This window comes from Schistocerca serialis, chromosome 6 (genome assembly GCF_023864345.2).
Source record: "Schistocerca serialis cubense isolate TAMUIC-IGC-003099 chromosome 6, iqSchSeri2.2, whole genome shotgun sequence".
Classification (NCBI taxonomy): Eukaryota; Metazoa; Arthropoda; class Insecta; order Orthoptera; family Acrididae; genus Schistocerca; species Schistocerca serialis.
Genome location: NC_064643.1, coordinates 649,320,570 through 649,340,911, shown reverse-complemented (window position 1 = coordinate 649,340,911; position 20,342 = coordinate 649,320,570). Strand labels below are relative to the sequence as shown.

General features: G+C 42.1%; 1 protein-coding gene across 2 annotated transcripts in view; it reads right to left on the bottom strand.

The window, feature by feature from the left end:
* The window catches only part of LOC126484574 (leucine--tRNA ligase, mitochondrial), a 146,326-nt gene that overhangs the window by 36,771 nt on the left and 89,213 nt on the right, over positions 1 to 20,342 (bottom strand). For both annotated transcript variants that reach the window (XM_050108134.1, XM_050108135.1), the window contains exon 8: positions 12,668 to 12,850. In XM_050108134.1, the coding sequence (XP_049964091.1) occupies positions 12,668 to 12,850 (183 nt within the window). The remainder of the gene's footprint in view (positions 1 to 12,667; positions 12,851 to 20,342) is intronic.

Sequence of the window (20,342 nt, the reverse complement as noted above, 5' to 3'; positions counted from 1 at the left end):
GTGCATTCCTTTCCTGGTTTGAGGAGAGGTATCAGAATTGCTCCCTCCATGAGTTGGGGAAGTTACCTGTTGCCAATGGGATTAAAACATTCTAGGAGGATATCCTTTGACACGACTGAAAAATTATGAAGCATACAGTGCTGGATTTGGTAATGACCGGGTGCAGTGTCACGAGTTTCAGTCAGAGCCAATTCAAGCTCCCACATGCAGAAAGGAGAGTTATAGGCCTCAGAACTGTTGGATCTGAAGTCCAACTCCCCTCTCACTACAGTCGCAGAGTAGAAATGAAATGCCAGATCCTAGCTTACATTGGCAGTAGAGTTTTTGTAAAATGCTTGGTCCCTGTCTGAGCAATGTCTCCGGATGTTGTTAGGAGGACCTGCACCCCCGTTTCAGCACTGCTCCTATTGGTAAACGACTGTGTTTACCAGAAATCCTCCAGATAGCTTCCTATACTGTTGTAGAAGAAATGGAACAAATTGATGGTGTCCAGGAACACTTGCCATGACCTTTTCTTACTCTCCCTAATGATGTGTCGAGTCTTCGTCCTTGGAATTCAAAAGGCCATTAGGTTGTTTGCTGTTGGTCGGCATTTAAAATGTCTAATAGCCACATACCTGTCCCGCATTGCTGAACGGCATTCATCTATCCACCAAGGTACAGGTTGCATCCTAAGGTGGCCTGAGGACTTCAGTATGGATAAGTCAGCGGCACGAATGGAGCACTTGTCTGATGTGGTCCTCCCCCCCCCCCCCCCCCCCCCTCCATGGACACTGTCACAGTGTTCGAACACAGCCAGCTGCCTGAAGTGCATTCAGTTAGCCCTGCTGACCATTCATTTAGGTGGCTTCACTTCAGATAGTGCTCTATCCAGTAGGTGGATGTAGAGTGTGAAGTGGTCACTGGAATGAAGGTCATCAATGATCTCCACTGAACAGAATTTGTGAGGGTGGGAGAGCAGAAAGAGAGGTCAATGGCTGAGATGAGTTTCCAGGATGCACAGATCGTGTTATGAGGCCCTCCAAAGCCTGACCCCGAGGGCAGGTAGAGGTTAAGCACCACAAGACACAATGGCCATTGAAGTCTCCCAGGAAGAGAAATGGCCGAGGGAGTTGATCCACAAGAGCTGTGAGAGCCTCAGAGTCTACTGCACCTAGAGGAGGTAAATACAGTGAGAAAACTGTAATCCTCTGACAGGCATGAATTTCAACTGTAACTGCTTGCAGGTCAGAAGCCAGGGGGAGAGCAAAGGAGTGGTACGCATTATTGACAAACACCACTCCTCTCCCTTGGTTCTTTCCCCTGATAGGTCATCCTTAAGTTACAGCATATAACCCTGTAGTACAGGGATGGATGTATGTTTAAAATGTGTTTCTTGTAAACACAAGCACAAGGGGTGCACCTATGCTAGCAGTTTCACTTCCTCTGCATCAGTTCTGAACCCACTGAGTTCCATTGTGGTATGAAAGCCATTTTAAAAATGAGCTTTTACTCTGTCTATCCCCTTCTCATTCCATGGTGGTGTGAAACAGCTGGTACCCTCAGATAAAATTCAATGTCCATACCAGTGATCGTACGATCTTCAGATCCATCAGACAATAACAAGGGTGCATGTTCTGATGGCTTCGGAGCGGACCGCTTTGGCAATTTGGTCTTCGTCACCAGTTTGGACTTTGGGGACATTGGCAAGGCTGATGGTACAGAAACAATCTGGTAATCTCTTAAGATGTGTGCCATGAAGGTTTACTTACACTGACATTATGTTTGGCAACATTCAGTGCTTCAGCTATAGGAAGCAGCAGTGCAGGCTGGCAGCTACATTTACAGTTGCAGGTAGATGTGCCCTTCTGGACAGGCTGCATCAATGCCGAGATGAAAGACTTGACGAAAATTGGTGGCTGGGTGGTCTTAAATTCCTTCTTTGTATCAGAGTATAAGACATATTGGGTGACGTTAATTCCCTGAATCTTCTTTTCTTCAGCGTAGATATGACAATCCCTGCTCCAAACCAGATGGGCCTGGGAGCAATTAACACACCTGGGTGGTGCAGTGCACTGGAAACCATGTTCGTGGGCCATGCTGCCACATCGGCCACATGTAGCCTGACTGTTAAAACCCTTAGTGGTGTGACCAAAGCGTTAAGCGTTGGCACTTGAAGCAGTATATTGGGTTTGGGATATAAGGTCTTACCTTGTTGTTGTTGTTGTTGTGGTCTTCAGTCCTGAGACTGGTTTGATGCAGCTCTCCATGCTACTCTATCCTGTGCAAGCTTTTTCATCTCCCAGTACCTACTGCAACCTACATCCTTCTGAATCTGCTTAGTGTATTCATCTCTTGGTCTCCCTCTACGATTTTTACCCTCCACGCTGCCCTCCAATACTAAATTGGTGATCCCTTGATGCCTCAGAACATGTCCTACCAACCGATCCCTTCTTCTGGTCAAGTTGTGCCACAAACTTCTCTTCTCCCCAATCCTATTCAATACTTCCTCATTAGTTATGTGATCTACCCATCTAATCTTCAGCATTCTTCTGTAGCACCACATTTCGAAAGCTTCTATTCTCTTCTTGTCCAAACTATTTATCGTCCATGTTTCACTTCCATACATGGCTACACTCCATACAAATACTTTCAGAAATGACTTCCTGACACTTAAATCTATACTCGATGTTAACAAATTTCTCTTCTTCAGAAACGCTTTCCTTGCCATTGCCAGCCTACATTTTATATCCTCTCTACTTTGACCATCATCAGTTATTTTGCTCCCCAAATAGCAAAACTCCTTTACTACTTTAAGTGCCTCATTTCCTAATCTAATTCCCTCAGCATCACCCGACTTAATTAGACTACATTCCATTATCCTTGTTTTGCTTTTGTTGATGTTCATCTTATATCCTCCTTTCAAGACACTGTCCATTCCATTCAACTGCTCTTCCAAGTCCTTTGCTGTCTCTGACAGAATTACAATGTCATCGGCGAACCTCAAAGTTTTTATTTCTTCTCCATGAATTTTAATACCTACTCCGAATTTTTCTTTTGTTTCCTTTACTGCTTGCTCAATATACAGATTGAACAACATCGGGGAGAGGCTACAACCCTGTCTTACTCCCTTCCCAACCACCGCTTCCCTTTCATGTCCCTCGACTCTTATAACTGCCATCTGGTTTCTGTATAAATTGTAAATAGCCTTTCGCTCCCTGCATTTCACCCCTGCCACCTTCAGAATTTGAAAGAGAGTACTCCAGTCAACATTGTCAAAAGCCTTCTCTAAGTCCACAAATGCCAGAAACGTAGGCTTGCCTTTCCTCAATCTTTCTTCTAAGATAAGTCGTAAGGTCAGTATTGCCTCACGTGTTCCAGTGTTTCTACGGAATCCAAACTGATCTTCCCCGAGGTTGGCTTCTACTAGTTTTTCCATTCGTCTGTAAAGAATTCGTGTTAGTATTTTGCAGCTGTGACTTATTAAACTGATAGTTCGGTAATTTTCACATCTGTCAACACCTGCTTTCTTTGGGATTGGAATTATTATATTCTTCTTGAAGTCTGAGGGTATTTCGCCTGTTTCATACATCTTGCTCACCAGATGGTAGAGTTTTGTCATGACTGGCTCTCCCACGGCCGTCAGTAGTTCCAATGGAATATTGTCTACTCCGGGGGCCTTGTTTCGACTCAGGTCTTTCAGTGCTCTGTCAAACTCTTCACGCAGTATCGTATCTCCCATTTCATCTTCATCTACATCCTCTTCCATTTCCATAATATTGTCCTCAAGTACATCGCCCTTGTATAGACCCTCTATATACTCCTTCCACCTTTCTGCTTTCCCTTCTTTGCTTAGAACTGGGTTTCCATCTGAGCTCTTGATATTCATACAAGTCGTTCTCTTATCTCCAAAGGTCTCTTTAATTTTCCTGCAGGCGGTATCTATCTTACCCCTAGTGAGATAGGCCTCTACATCCTTACATTTGTCCTCTAGCCATCCCTGCTTAGCCATTTTGCACTTCCTGTCGATCTCATTTTTGAGACGTTTGTATTTCTTTTTGCCTGTTTCACTTACTGCATTTTTATATTTTCTCCTTTCATCAATTAAATTCAATATTTCTTCTGTTACCCAAGGATTTCTACTAGCCCTCGTCTTTTTACCTACTTGATCCTCTGCTGCCTTCACTACTTCATCCCTCAAAGCTACCCATTCTTCTTCTACTGTATTTATTTCCCCAATTCCTGTCAATTGCTCCCTTATGCTCTCCCTGAATCTCTGTACAACCTCTGGTTCTTTTAGTTTATCCAGGTCCCATCTCCTTAAATTCCCACCTTTTTGCAGTTTCTTCAGTTTTAATCTACAGGTCATAACCAATAGATTGTGGTCAGAGTCCACATCTGCCCCTGGAAATGTCTTACAATTTAAAACCTGGTTCCTAAATCTCTGTCTTACCATTATATAATCAATCTGATACCTTTTAGTATCTCCAGGGTTCTTCCATGTATACAACCTTCTTTCATGATTCTTAAACCAAGTGTTAGTTATGATTATGTTGTGCTCTGTGCAAAATTCTACCAGGCGGTTTCCTCTTTCATTTCTGTCCCCTTAAGGTGGAGAAAACCTGCTGCAATGCAGTCTGGCAACTTCGGAAGATTGAATGGCAGGATAAATGATGCTGACTTTCGGAGCTCTCGAACAATCATTTTCATAATGTTTTGGGCGTCAGTCGCCCGTGCACTTCCCCATTCCTGTTGCAGTTCTTTGTATCCATATCCATAGTGTCCTGGCAAGTAACAACATCTTTAACACTATTCAACCCGGTGTTCAGCTAACTAGTGATGGGATATTTCCCAAGTAGACTGGCATTCAACAGCTTCTGTACTTGGGGCACCTTCATAGTCTCCAGCAGAAGAGTACCATTCCGTAGATTTGAGTTGCCCAGCAAGTCTCTCGAGTACTTTATGGATATAAAATGGTGACAATTTTTCAAAAGAACCTTCCACATGTTTCACAACAACAAAAACATTATTCACCACAGGCCGTGTACTGCTACTTTGGTTACTGTTGTTGACAGTCAGAGATGACCCATGTGGACTAGCCACAAGAGGCCTCTTAAGATTTTGGGTGGTAATACTACCCAACTGCCCACCCGAACCACTGGTAGTAGAAAAATGAGATTTATGCTTCATGGTGTTCCCATGAGCAGCTAGGGAAGAAAGTTCACTCAGGCAGAACCCCACATGCCTGGGTAAGCCTTACACAACTGAAGTGCGCCAGGACCCCAGAGGTTGCCTGCTAATAACTGTTCCACCTCAGTAGCCACGCAACTCATCGGCATGCAGCACACTTCAAGACTGTTTTTTTTTTTTTCTTATTTTTTCTTTTTTTAGAGGTTTGTATCACCCTTGTGATCTGGGCAGTGAAGCCAAGGTCCCTTTCCCTGTGGCACGCAATGTTCCACCACTGTGCCAAATGGCGGTTGCTGCAGCATAGCCAGAGCTTACGGTGACAGGGAACTTGTGGCACTTACCAGTCCCCAGCCCAGGAACCCCGGGGTCGTCAAGCCCGTACCCAGCAAATGAATGCTGAGCTCCTGAGGGCAGCAGATCAGGCAGCAGACATTTTTACTGTGTGTTCACCCATAAAGATGTTATGAATAATGAAAACTTTGATTGGAATGATTGAGTTAAATCTTTGATGTGATAATAAAATATGAATATTGCGGGAGACAGTTAAAGATTCAGTACCTGTGTTGCTGTGTAATTTCTCTTTCTTTGAAGTTCTCAGTTGTTGGAGTGTGTGTGTGTGTGTGTGTGTGTGTGTGTGTGTGTGTGTGTGTGTGTGTGTTTGTTTTTGTTTTGTGAAGTTGCTGATTTTAAAACACTGAATAAATCTTGTTTAAGCAGCACGTAGCAACTGAGGCCTACGGTTCTGTACAGTGTAGTGTACGACTGTTTCACGCTCGAGTTGTGCCACGAGTGTTTGATTTCGCACTGTCAAATCAGTTCTCCGCTGGCTGCCAGGAGTTCTGTTTTTCATCTATTAGCTCCTTGCCATTTACTCCTAGTTTACAGGAATTTGCATGTTCATGTTTACTCTATGTTAAGTTCTATCATGACAGTCATTGTGCATGCCCTTAGTAACCAGTCAAGAGTCTTTTGGGTTTTCTCACTGCACCTAAAACATGTTCTATATTATTCGACCTATGAACGAATAAAGTCATCATGGTCCCAACACATTAGATATTGTCTGTGCATTATCTGTCATAAACTAACCAAGCTGGACAGGTCAGTATTCATCCCTATGGCCAAATTGGTGACACTGATGTGATTTATGCCTGCCTGATGCACAAATTAGAGGAGGTACTATTGCAGGATAACAGAAAATCTGCTGTGTCCAGACTCACAGTACTACCACCACCATTCTGGCCTCACAACCAGGCCCTTTGATTTTCTCAAATTGAAGCCAGTGTCATTTATTTGGGAATAATCACCGACACTACCAAGTTTGTGCTGGTTGTGAGCCAACTTGGTCATCAGTACACGGATGAATTGCAAGATGTAGTAAATCTGCTGCCAGACAGTGGTTCCTATGACCATATCAAAGCAGAGCTAATCCGTTGTGTATCTGCTTCACAAGAAGAACACCTCCACCAGGTCCTGATGCAGGAAGACAATGGGGATTGCAAGTCATCCCAGTACCTGTGAAGCAAGATCAACAATGGCACAGTACTGGTCAGCCTGCTGAGAACCATCTGGAGTAGTCGGTTGCCGCCTGCCGTTAAAGCAATCATTGGGTCACAATCTAACATGTCTTTAGACACATTGGCAGAGCTAACAGACAAGGAGCAAGATGCTGTATCACCTGCACCTATCAGTGTAACATGCACATCTGCCATGGTACTGTGCACTGACTACGATGCTCTGACAGCACAGGTGGATGTACTAACTAAGCAGATCAGATGTTATCTCTCTGTGACACGAACAGTGACTGGGGCTGAGCCGGATTCTGGAAGCACTCACGCAGGAGATCGTTAACCACCTCGACTATACCCTGGACAGAAACACAGCAGGAGACACACTGGTACCACAGAAGATTTAAATGAAGCACATCGCTGGGCCAAACCCTGCGCATATCCAAATGCCAGCAGGACTTGAATGCACACACACTCCGTCCAATTGCTGGTCTGAGCCACAGTGTCCGTCTGTAAGTGACGAGTGTACAGGACAGAAATATCTGGTTGACATTGGCTCTGATCTGTGTATATTCCCACAAACAATGCTACATCAGTGTATGCCATATACATTGTTCTATCCAGCTGCTACAAGCAAGTTCTTTTATTGTGACGTAGAGCACACACTGATTTGAGCTAGATCCATGCCTACACCAGACATTCATGTGGGACTTCACGATTGTGGATGTTGCAGAACCAATAATGGAGTGGACTTCCTGGCATACTACAACCTTCTGCCTGACACTGCCAACACATGCCTGGTGGATCAAACCACCAGACCAATGGCTGCAGGATTTCAGTGCCATGTGACGACCCAGTCCACCAAACTGATTGAAACCGCGGACAGTGAGAGTACACTGCACTGATGAGACTGCCAGGTACACCTAAAGATGAGAAGCATAACATCTTGCATTATATCAAGACTACTGAGGGACCCCCAATAATTTGTAATCCACGATGGTTAGCCCCGCATTGGCTAGCAATTGCAAAGGCAGAATTTGAGAGGGCATCATGCAACTGTCCAGTAGTCATCGATCTTCAGTGTTGCACCTAATGCCAAAAAACTGTGATGCATGGCACTCTTGCGGGACTATAGAGTGCTTAATGCCTGTACAGTGCCAGATCATTATCCACTGATGTTATTCCATGATTACAATCATGAGTTAAATGGTGCTCACCAATACAGTGGTTTGGACTGCATCAAGACATACACACAGATACCTGTGGCCCAGGCACACATCCCAAAGATGGTCATCATTATACTGTTTGACGTCTTTGATAGAAAATTCATGAGCACACAGGCATGGCAGAGATTCCAGATTTCATTCGGGAAACATGCATCAGGCTGTGGCTAAGCCATGTCTCTATAATATCCTTTCTCCTAGGAGTGCTAGTTCTGCAAAGTATGCAGAAGACCTTCTGTGAAGTTTGGAAGGTAGAAGACGAGGTACTGGGGGAACTGAAGCTGTGAGGACGGGTCGTAAGTCGTGCTTGGTTAGCTCAGATGGTAGAGCACTTGCCCAGGAAAGGCAAAGGTCCTGAGTTCGAGTCTCGGTCCGGCACACCATTTTAATCTGCCAGGAAGTTTGATGGCAGAGATTTATTGACTCCGTGTTGCACGGCCTGCCATTCTGCTTCACTTACGTTCGTGACATACTGGTATTCTCAGCCTCACCAGAAGATCATCGCCAGCATCTCTCAGAAGTTTTCAAATGGCTGGATAAATATGGCATTGTTCATAACACCGAAAAGAGTGTTTTCAATAAGTCACAAGTCGATTTTCTTGGCTAGCACATAACACTTATGTTTATCACACAGTGCAGCATGGACATGCAACAAATGTCCAGGATTGAGAATGTGGTAGCAGACTGTCTCTTCTTAGTCAGGAGTGACTCCACTATTGGCTACGCAGAGCTCACAGAAGCACAATGTACTGATCAGGAACTGCAAGAGTTGTTGTTGGAAACAACTTCAATGTTAGACTTGCAATCAGTCAATGTTCCTAGCGCTGGCTTCAAGTGATTGTGATTTATCAACTGATAACCAAAGCCTCTTTTACAAGCAATATTCCAAAGAATAGCTTTAAATCTCTACACAACCTGTGTCACTCCAGTGTGTGATCTACATTACACCTCATCACAGATTGCCCTATGTGGCCAGGAATGAAAAAAGGTTGCCATGAGTAGACCATGTTGCATACAATGTCGGCATTGCTAGGTAAGCTGGCATGTACATGTGCTGATCGGCAACTTCCCAAACGTTACCATGTGTTTCACTCATGTGCATGTGGACATCGTGGGGCTGCTACCATCTTCGAACAGTCAGCGGTACCAGGTGACAATGACTGACTGATTCACTCACCAGCCAGAAGTAGCACCAGTGAATGACATCTCTGTGGAAAGTTTGGTGCTTGTCTTCGTGCTGAACTGGGTATCACATTTTGGCTTTCCTCTGCACATTAAAATAGACCATCGTAAGGAATTCAAATTGGAATTGTTCACCAAGCTGGCAGCATTCTGTGGCATGATCCTTCACAAACAACAAGCTACCACTCAGCCATCAATGCACTGATGGAGCATTGGCATTGAACACTACAAGCAGCTCTGATGTGCCACACTGCACACTGTCAGGTGTACAGAAGCTCTGTCGATGGTTTTACTTGACCTACTGTATGTGTAGAAATCCAATCTGGATGGTTCCTCTGCAGAAGTCATGTATAGAGTGTCACTATGACTGCCTAGTGAATGTGTAGATATGGCTCCACAGCCTGATACCTTAGGGGGTAACCTTAGAGATCACACCAAGAAGATTTGACCTCCACAGCTGTCCAGACATGGAACTGTTGCCACATTTGTCCACAAAGATCTTGGCACGTGCACACACATTATGTTGAGTACTGATGGTGTCAAACTGGACCTACAACCACCAGACATCAGGCTACATTGTGTCGTCAAGAGGGGAGATCACACCCTACTTGTTCTGGTCAATGGCAAACACACTGCTGCTACTAAAAACAGGGTCAAGCCCCCATACATCTCCAACAAGCGGCCCCTCCACCAAGACTCGACGAACACAGCCTCGCCCAGCACTTGGCCAGCATCAGCAACTCTGGCACCAGCACTAGCCACAACTTCAGCTCCAGGGGATCAGTGCACTACAAGTTGTGGGCGATGCATCCACTTACCGGTGCACTTGCTGAATGGCGCTCTGTTTCTGCCGAGGGGGCTGTATATAGAAACCATGGCTAACAGTTCTGTACAGTGTAGTGCATGAGTGTTGCGCTGTGGGTGTTCAATTTCACGCTGTCAAATTAGTTCTGCACTGGCTGCCAGGAGTGCTGCGTTTTGTCTATTAACTATATGCCAGTTATTCTTAGTTTATGGCAATTTATATTTTCATGTTTACGCTGTATTGAGTTCTATCATGTTTGTCATTGTTCATAGCCCTTAAACCAGTCCACAAGTCTTATTTGTTTTCTCACAAGACTTGTTTTGGCATACACTGCCTCTGTAAGATGTTCTGGCTACTTTGACCATTGAACAAATAAAGTCGTTGTCATCCCAGCAAAGGAGATATTGTTCGTGCATTAGTTACCATAATCTAACCAGGCTAACTGGTTGGATGGACCAGTACTCAGCCCTATGGCATATTTGTTAGGTCTTTTATATTCCTGACATTTTCACAACAGAAAAGGCAAAAACTTACAAGATAAACACAAACTTTTTGAAAAGACTGTATTTTCTGCACTCTTCTATGGCTTGACTGTCAGACCTTCACTATAAAATGCTTAATCTTTACCCTTTATAAGTTACTGTATAACCTGAAGATATATCTGCAATATCACTCCAGAACAAATCAGTACATTTGTATTTTTGTTTATCATTTTCCCTCAATAATCTAAAAGAATTATATTTGTTACCTGTTACTACAATATGTTGTTACAATCTTATTAGTTACTGTTGTTCTGTTTGTACATAATTTACTGAAGTCATCAGATGTATTACTGCTGTAATTTGGCCTATCTATACCAAATATCAATGGAATAAAATAAAACTGCTTTGTGTGGACCTACACATTGATAAAACAGAATCATTAAAGAGAATACAAAGTTCATCAGGTCACTAAAAAGGTATACTTCTGGTAGCTATAATGATGTTTCTAGTAGAGTTGCTTCTATGATGACTTAAATTGCTTGTAATAAGACCTATCCACAAAACTGGATATATGCAGACTACCTCTACTGAAGACCAGTATATTTCCTCCCAGTTTTTCTCAAAAGTGTTTGAGAACATAGCCTATGATAGAATACTGATGCATTTACGTCTAAACAAGCAGAACTTGTTAACTGCCTCTAAATTTGGCTTTTATGACGGATTCTCCACAGGGAAAGCAATACAAAATCTCACAAATGAAGTGCTTGCTGATTTAAACAACTAAAATTATCCCGTTGGTATACTCTGTGAACACCTCACAGCTGTTCATTGTACCACAAAATTCTAGTAGGCAAACTGAAGTGTTGTCATATTAAAGGTACTCTCTTGCAACGATGGAGTCTTACCTTCATAATATAGAGGTCTCACTAACAGAATGTATCACAGGCATGAAACTAACCTCAGAAGATAGGAAAACATGTGGAGTGCTACTAATGTTTCTAATCAACATAAATGATTTTCTAATTATTTTAAAAGGAGGTTCAAAAAATGTAAAGTCTGTTGATAGCAAAAGCATATCAATTATTAGTCCAAGATAACTACACTGTGAGACACACAGGTATATCTTGTCCGCAAAAAGTAAGTATTCATGAGTAATCAATGTTTAAATTTATTTTGCTTTTCTTGCTATGCAAGTGAATGTTTGCTGCTTGTATAGTACTTGTTCTTTTTTTTTTTTTTAATTGTATTATTTGACATCTTGATAGCTGTATATGGCACAATGCTTTGTGTGTTATAAACATTGAAAATTTTATTTAAATTTTCTCCACACTATAAATTTACTTAAAGTGAGGTGGTTGCTATTAAGTAGTGTCTGCTTTAACCATGAAAGTGCAATTTAATGTTTCTAAATAGTATTTCTGAACACATTTTGTGTTAGTTACTAGTTGGATGGACACGACTTGCATCTAAATTTAGTCATTTTGTGTGTCGGTTGTACGCGAAGCAGGTGGTGGACTGTGGTTTATTGGTTGAATACCAGAGAAATACATCAGTCTGGAAAGGAGATAGCATACAAAACACTTGTGTGTCCCATTCTAGAACACTGCTTTAGTGTGTCGGGTTCATACCAAATAGGACTAACTGGGGATACTAAACATATGAAAAAAGGGCAGCACAAATAGTCACAAATTTGTTTGACCCATGGGACTGTGTCGAAATATACTGAAAGAACTGAAATGGCAGACACCTGAAAATAGATGGAAATCTCTACAACCAACTTGAAGTGATGAACCTAGGAATATACAACAACCACCTACATACAATTCTCATAGGGAGTGTGAACACGAGTTACAGCACGCACAGATGCATTTACGCAATCATTCTGCCTGCTCTCCATATGTGAATGGAATGGGTACAAGTGGGATGTATGATCTGCCAAGCACTTCACACTGGTTTTCACAGTTTAGATGTAGATGTAATAAAAGAAGTACTGTGTAGACAAATGATGTAGATACTGCAAAAGTTACTGATGAATTTCAAATATTCATTTAAGAAAATTTTTTGTGGGGGGTGTATAAATTTATGACGTATTAGACATATCTATCAAAGTACAAATCACTTACCGCAGACACATGTGTAGAAGAAGACAATTACCAGCAGAGCTTTCAAACAAATATTTCAGAAATCTAATAAACACAAAGTCACTCAGTCTTCTGTCACCGCAGTTTGAATTTTCATTGACATATGATTTACACTAAGTGGCACGACACATACTGAATGTTCTACTCAGTGTGTACTTACTTTCAGGAGACCAGTTTCTATGGGAAGTAGGTGCAACACTTCCTAATATCAAAAGGCGAGCTGTATCAACTCCATACTCTTTGAATACAGCTTCTGGATCAACTCCATTATGTTTTGACTTGCTCATTTTCTCCCATGCAACAATGACAGGTTCTCCAGTTTTCTTCTCTTTAGGCTTCTTCCCTGAAAAACCAGCAGCATGACCATCTCGATGAGAAACTTTTCTCCACTACATGCTTTGAGCACTAATATGCAATTAATTCACTATGTCCAAAATATTAACTTGTAACATGCAAGAGAAGTGTGACACACACACACACACACACACACACACACACACACACACACACACTTGTTTGTGGACATTTGATCTTTATCTTATGATTATGGGTGTAGTAAGATCAGTCAACAACACTAAAGTTGGGTGGTTTCCAAGACATTTATTACAGTTTGTGAAACAAGATGAATATTGCACTGTAGATATACATGAACCCTACCTGTGATCAGAAACACTGCTTGGATGCACGCTTGACACTACTGGGGATGGTAGAAGCCAGTTTTATTACATAGCGGGTGTTAGGGGTGTAATTGCAGATACTGTGATCATTGGTACCTTAATACGTAGCCATTTCAGTGAGTTACTTGATTTTTTTGCTGCATCTAACAGGCTTTCTGCAAACACATCACATAATTTACTACCTGATGTTTTCCGCATATTCATAACTGTACCACTAAGTGGACTATGCCTGTCATTCTAGACTAACTGTTTTATGTTCTTGCGCCCACACTTCATCATTTGACCTGCTGTCCAGTGGAAAGTAAGCATTAATGGCTTTCTTTTGCCCTATGTATTTGGAGATAATAACCAACTTCAGAACATACTACTACTAATAGTTATAATTATTAGCCTAAAAATGAAGTAAATACTGATGCAATGTTGTTCAGTACACTGTCCTCAGCCACCAAAAAACTGTGATTATACTCCTAACACCCTGTATAACAGAAAGAATAAAGGTGACCACTCACCATAGATGTCAAGTGTTGAGTGGTTGATATGCACCCAATCGAGACTGAAACAGCTGCTGAGCTGACAAGCAATGTCCTCCTTTGGAGTCAACACACACACACACACACACACACACACACACACACACACACACACACACACACACACACGCACACACACAGTAACAGTGGGTGTGAGGTACACGGAGGCAGAAGAGGAGGAGGGGTACGAGTCACATAGTGTGCTCAAAAATTTTTTAAATCCAACTGTGAGCCAAATGCTTAACAATCAGATTAGCGGCTGAGCTGTGGCACTAATAAATAAAGCACTGAACTACACAGCATCTTGTAAACAATAACCATGACATCACACTTCTGTTGTCAGTGCTGTTTGTGCATGAGGTTGGCAAGCTGAGTTCCACCCACAATGAAATTTTCAATCAGCACAGAAAATTATGACATGGTAGCAAATTCTGTAGTGCAGGTTCTCTAAGGGTCAACAAGAACCAAGCTGAATGCTGCTCGGTACATCCTTCATAAAGTCATAAACATATAGAGGTAATTCATTTAAAACTTCCTTAGCAAACAGGTAGTTACATGAAATTTTGGCGGAACTGTCAGACATCTGTAACTTGATGTCACAATATTTCTGATCATTCTCAGGTGTACATTGCTGAAAGACACCTCCAGTATGCACACAGTGTACTTGCAACTTGCTACACAAGACTTATTTAAGTGCCTGTGGTGCTGCTGACAGTTCGTGCACTGCTCTGATCACACTCTCATGTTATCAATATGAGACTGGTCATCTGCATTTGGTGAAATTACAGGAAGATGTTGACTATGCAGAGAATGAAACTTCCCAATGACAGGATTCAATCCAATATCAACATGGAAACCCCTGTTCTTACTGATTACATCCTCAGTCAGTCACAAATCAACAGATTGCTCGACTATGCAAACAGCTTTGCAAGCAGAAATGGAACATCTACTAAATTTGTTACTCAAAAACATATTTCACCTTTTCAGATGCATATGACACTAAAGAGAAGTAAATGATGGAAGAAAGCATATGAGACTTTCAGGATTGCAGTTTACTTGTCATGTATTGGGAATGTTTCTATGAACATATGTACAGTACTGAGAAAACATCAGGTTAAAGAGGTCTTTGGTCCTCCAGCAATAATCTTGGGAGTTCTGAGATTGGTCAAAGACAACTAGGTACTGTGCAAGGCAATGGTTTACAGAATTCTGTGCAAGTTTGGAAAATTGTATATAAGGCAAACCACCCACATTCTGGAGTATTAGTGGCATACTTGTCTTCTGTAAGGCAGCCAAAGTGCTATTGCCAACCACTACATTTCTACTAGTCATTCAATGGATGCTCTGAAACAAAAATTGTGGCCCCACGCATTGAAATATTGGGACTACACTGTCAACAGATCAGCAGAAATACATCTGAGGACCTGACCAACCATAACAGTGGTATCCATTTGGATGACATATATGCTATTGTGAAACTCTGTGCTCTACATAACAGACCATTTAGATGACACAGAGGGATATGTTATTGGGAAACTCTGTGCTCTGCATAACAGAGTTCTTGTGAGATTTTACCAACTGACTGATCCGATATCAATGAGGTGGGCTTTTGTCATGAAATGTGTTCAGAACAATGGACAGTCTCACAGCAGAAGCGTGTGTGCTCCAGTAACACCTGTTTAATGACTTGCAAGTACACCATGCTTGTGCTGGCAGGATAAAACAGTAAATCAGTGTACTTTTGGCATTATAACCTGAAGATGGCCTGAAGACTCTACAAATGACTGAAATACAGTGGCAGTAATTTACTGATACCCTGTATTTCTCCCAAAGTTTCATAGAATATAGAGCATCTGCCAGGGACTAAACTGCTACGCATACCATCAACATCAACATCTACATCTACATCCACATACATATTCCGCAAGCCACCAAACGATGCGTGGTGGAGTGTATGCTGTACCACTACTAGTGGTTTCCTTTCCTGTTACACTCGCAGATAAAGCGAGGGAAAAACGAATGTCTATATGCCTCCGTATGAGCCCCAATTTCTCGTATCATATCTTCATGGCCCCTAAGTGAAATGTTTGCTGGCAGCAGAAGGATCATTCTGCAGTCAGCTTCAAAGGCTGGTCCTTTACACTTTCTCTGCAGTGTTCTTCGAAATGAGTGTCTTCTTCCCTCCAGGTACTCCCACTTTAATTCCCAAAGCATATCTGTACCACTTGCATTCTGATCAAACCTACCAGTAACAAATCTAACAGATTGCCTCTGAACTGCTTTGGCGTCTTCTTTCAATCTGACCTAGTGTGAATCCAACACACTCAAGCAATGCTGAAGAATAGGTTGCACTAGCGTCCTACACGCAGTCTCCTTTACATATGAACCAAACTTTTCTCAAATTCTCCCAATAAACCGAAGTCGACCATTAACCTTACCTACCACAATCCTTACATGCTCATTGCATTTCATACTGCTTCGAAACTTTATGCTCGGATATTTAAATGACGTGGCTGTGTCAAGCAGGAGAGTACTAATGCTCTATCTCAACATTATGGGTTTGTTTTTCCTCCTCATCTGCATTAACTAACATTTTTCTACATTTAGAGCCAGTTGCCATTCATCACATCAACTACAAATTTTGTCTAGGCCATTTTGTATCATCCTACAGTCCCTGATCTTTGGTAACTTCCTGTACACCATAGCATCATCAGCAAAAAACTGCAGGTTGCTGCCCATCCTGTCAGTCAGATCATTTACGTATATATGTATTTATGTATATTCGTATTTATGTATAGAAGTTGTCTATCAACATGCCAGCGCTTTCGTTTGATAAGTTACATCATCTTTGTTTTTATATATCTAAAAACAAAGATGATGTGACTTACCAAATGAAAGTGCTGGCAGGTCTACAGACACACAAACATACACACAAAATTCAAGCTTTCGCAACAAAATGTTGCCTCATCAGGAAAGAGGGAAGGAGAGGGAAAGACGAAAGGATGTGGGTTTTAAGGGAGAGGGTAAGGAGTCATTCCAATCCCGGGAGCGGAAAGACTTACCTTAGGGGGAAAAAAGGACGGGTATACACTCGTGCGCACACATACACACACATATCCATCCACACATATACAGACACAAGCAGACATATTGGTCTTTAAATATGTCTGCTTGTGTCTGTATATGTGTGGATGGATATGTGTGTGTGTGTGCGCGCGAGTGTATACCTGTCCTTTTTTCCCCCTAAGGTAAGTCTTTCCGCTCCCGGGATTGGAATGACTCCTTACCCTCTCCCTTAAAAACCACATCCTTTCGTCTTTCCCTCTCCTTCCCTCTTTCCTGATGAGGCAACAGTTTGTTGCGAAAGCTTGAATTTCGTGTGTATGTTTGTGTTTGTTTGTGTGTCTGTCGACCTGCCAGCACTTTCATTTGGTAAGTCACATCATCTTTGTTTTTAGATATATTTTTCCTACGTGGAAAGTTTCCCTCTATTATAACCATCTTTGTTTTTAGATATATTTATGTATAGAAGTATATACATCATTTATGTATATAGGTCCTATCACACTTCCCTGACATTACCTGTGTCTGTGATGAACACTCACCATTGAGGACAACATACTGGATTCTATTACTTAAGAAGTCTTTGAGCCAGTCACATATCTGGGAGCGTATTCCATATGCTTGTACGTTCATTAACAGCCTGCAGTGGGGTACCATGTCGAATGTTTTATGGATATCTAAAAATATGGAATTAGCTTGTTGCCCTTCATCCATAGTATGCAGTATATCATGTGAAAAAAGAGCAAGCTGGGGTTTTGCACAAGCGATACTTTCTAAATGTGTGCTGATTGCGGGGTCAGGGATTTTCTCTGCCTAGTGATGACTGGGTGTTGTGTGATGTCCTTAGGTTAGTTAGGTTTAACTAGTTCTAAGTTCTAGGGGACTGATGACCATAGATGTTAAGTCCCATAGTGCTCAGAGCCATTTGAACAATTTTTTTGTGCTGATCGTGGACATGAACTTTTCGGTCTCAAGGAAATTTATTATATTTGAACTCAGAATGTGCTCTAGAATTCTGCACCAAATCAATATTAAGGATATTGGTCTGTAATTTTATCCTTTTTATACACCAGCCGCTTGCCCCTTTGCACTTGTGGAGAGATTTACAATAAACGCAAACTATGTAAGGGGCCAATGACCTAAGAGTACTCTTTGTAAAACTGAACTGGAATTCCATGTCGACCTGGCAACTTATTTATTTTCAACTTTTTCAGTTGTTTCTCTATGCCAGGGTTGTTTATTACTATATTATCCATATGGGACTCTGTGCGATGATCAGATGACAGTACATTTGTATGATTCTCCTGCGTGAAAAATTTGTTAATCATGGAATTTAAAACTTTGGCCTTCCTTTTGCTATCTTCTACTGCCAAACCAGACTGATCAAATAAGTGACTGGATGTAAGCCTTAGACCTGCTTAGCAAATTTACATAGGACCAGAATTCTTTCGGGTTCTCCACTAGATCTTTAGCGAAGGCATGATGGTGGTAGCTGTTCTGCGCTTCGTGCATAAATCTTTTCACAGATGCATTAATCTCTATAATCTTTGCCTGTCATCATTTGCATGTCTTCTTTTGAACCAGAAGTACAACAGCCTTTGTTTCCTCAGCATTTTCTGAATTTCATTATTAAACCATGGTGGCTCTTTTCCATCGTTAATCCACACATAGTTGTGCAGAGCATGATTTACAATCTGTTTAAACTTTGCCCTTAATTCCTCTATGTCCATCATTCTGGAACAAAATGAGTGCAGTTCACTAAATGAGAAGCTAACAACTGCTTACCTGTTCTTTCTAACAGAAACACTCTGCTAGCACTCTTGACTGATTTATTAACTTATGTAACCATAGTCACTACAATGACATCATATTGACTACTCCCTGTCTACATTCTGATGTCATCGATAAGGTCTGGCCTGTTTGTAGCTACGAGGTCCAAAGTACAATACCAGGGAGGTATTGCGGGCTGCCGCCTCTCCAGGTAAAAGTGAGTGAACAGCTCATATCAACATGACTCACTGAGCTGTTTACATGCCTAGCAATGCATGGCTCAGGCTCTTTATGCCACAGCTTCCCACAGCCTCCGTGGCATCTGTTGGTGCCAGTCTCATCAATAGGCAGTGTGCCCATTGTGGTAGAGAACACTGTAGTCAGGGCACTACTCTGTCACCTTTATTACATGCCCATTCAACACCACACTGGTGGTATCCTTCTGCTGGAGCATATTTAGGCCACTGTCTCACCATGCTTCAGCCAGTACCACTACAGGCTTCATGTCGGCCACCCTAGCAGCTCACTGATCAGAGTAATCACCCTCACTGTTGAGCACTGGTCGCTGACACTACTCTGGACCACTGTCTGCTGCCCCAAGTGCCACGCCTCGCTACATTGCATCTACCCAGTGGCCGCCATTGTCAAGCTATCACCTCAGACATCTGCTGACACCCGATGCCCTAGAAGCACCACAGTCTCACCAGGAGCTGTCATCACTAACACATTGCCTCCGATGTCTACTGATGCCCAACATCCGTGAAGCCCACTGTCCTCGAGGGCACACTCCAAGCGCCCTGTTGGAGCCTACCACTGATCATCTTCGGCTCAGTCTGCTCTGCTGCCTACTAGGACTTGTGGATTTCAACATGTAGGCACATCCCAAGCAATGTCTAGGAATGATATTTCTGTTTGTATTTAAATTGTGTGGACATTCACCCATGGACCTTGTATTTGAGTTCTGTTTCTTACAAAAATAATAAACAGCTGTCATGGCCCTTGTGCATTTCACTTGTAGTCCATAACACCCCTCAGCCAAGGACACACAAGAAATATGAAGGTTTATCAAAAAGTCTTAGAAATGATGCAATCTCAACTGATACATGTAAATCAATACAAACTAATATTTGACTGCCAAATTTTCAGAATGGATATTGCTTTGGACTGCTTTTCATAGTAATCTTAGCAATAAGGGTGTAGTGCAACAGTTGCTGACAATATCGTTTTATGTATAAAAATGTTCAGCATTGCTGTCCAGTTAGAATGCTCACAGGATCCTGTTATAATTAATAACTGAGTTAGAATATTTAATGAGAACTTAGGCAAAAAGCTATGGGACAAGCATGGAAAATGATGTTTAACATCCAAGTTTTAAGTGTGAGGGGGAGGGGGATGGGGAGATGGTGACAGAGACAGAGGGGGAGAGAGGGAGGGAGGGAAGTAGAGATTGTGGAATGCAACTGCAGAGCTATTTTCACAATGTGCATCCCTTCCAGAGTGCCCATTATCAGCAATACACTGCAGTGAAGAACAAGTGAATTAAAAACACTTGCCTCATAGCACACTCATTTGTTCTGAAACTGGCAGCAGTGTACTGAGTCATGGACTGCACAAAAAATTAAAAGCAATAGAGAAACATTCAGACCCATTACCACTCAACCAACAATCACAACTCCTGGAGGCTGATCAGAGCCAGGACCAAAGTGCTACCAACCACCCTTGTTTGCATCCAGTGCTGCTCACACTATTCTGTCACAATTCACAAACAATGGGTGGTGCACTATATGAAGAAATG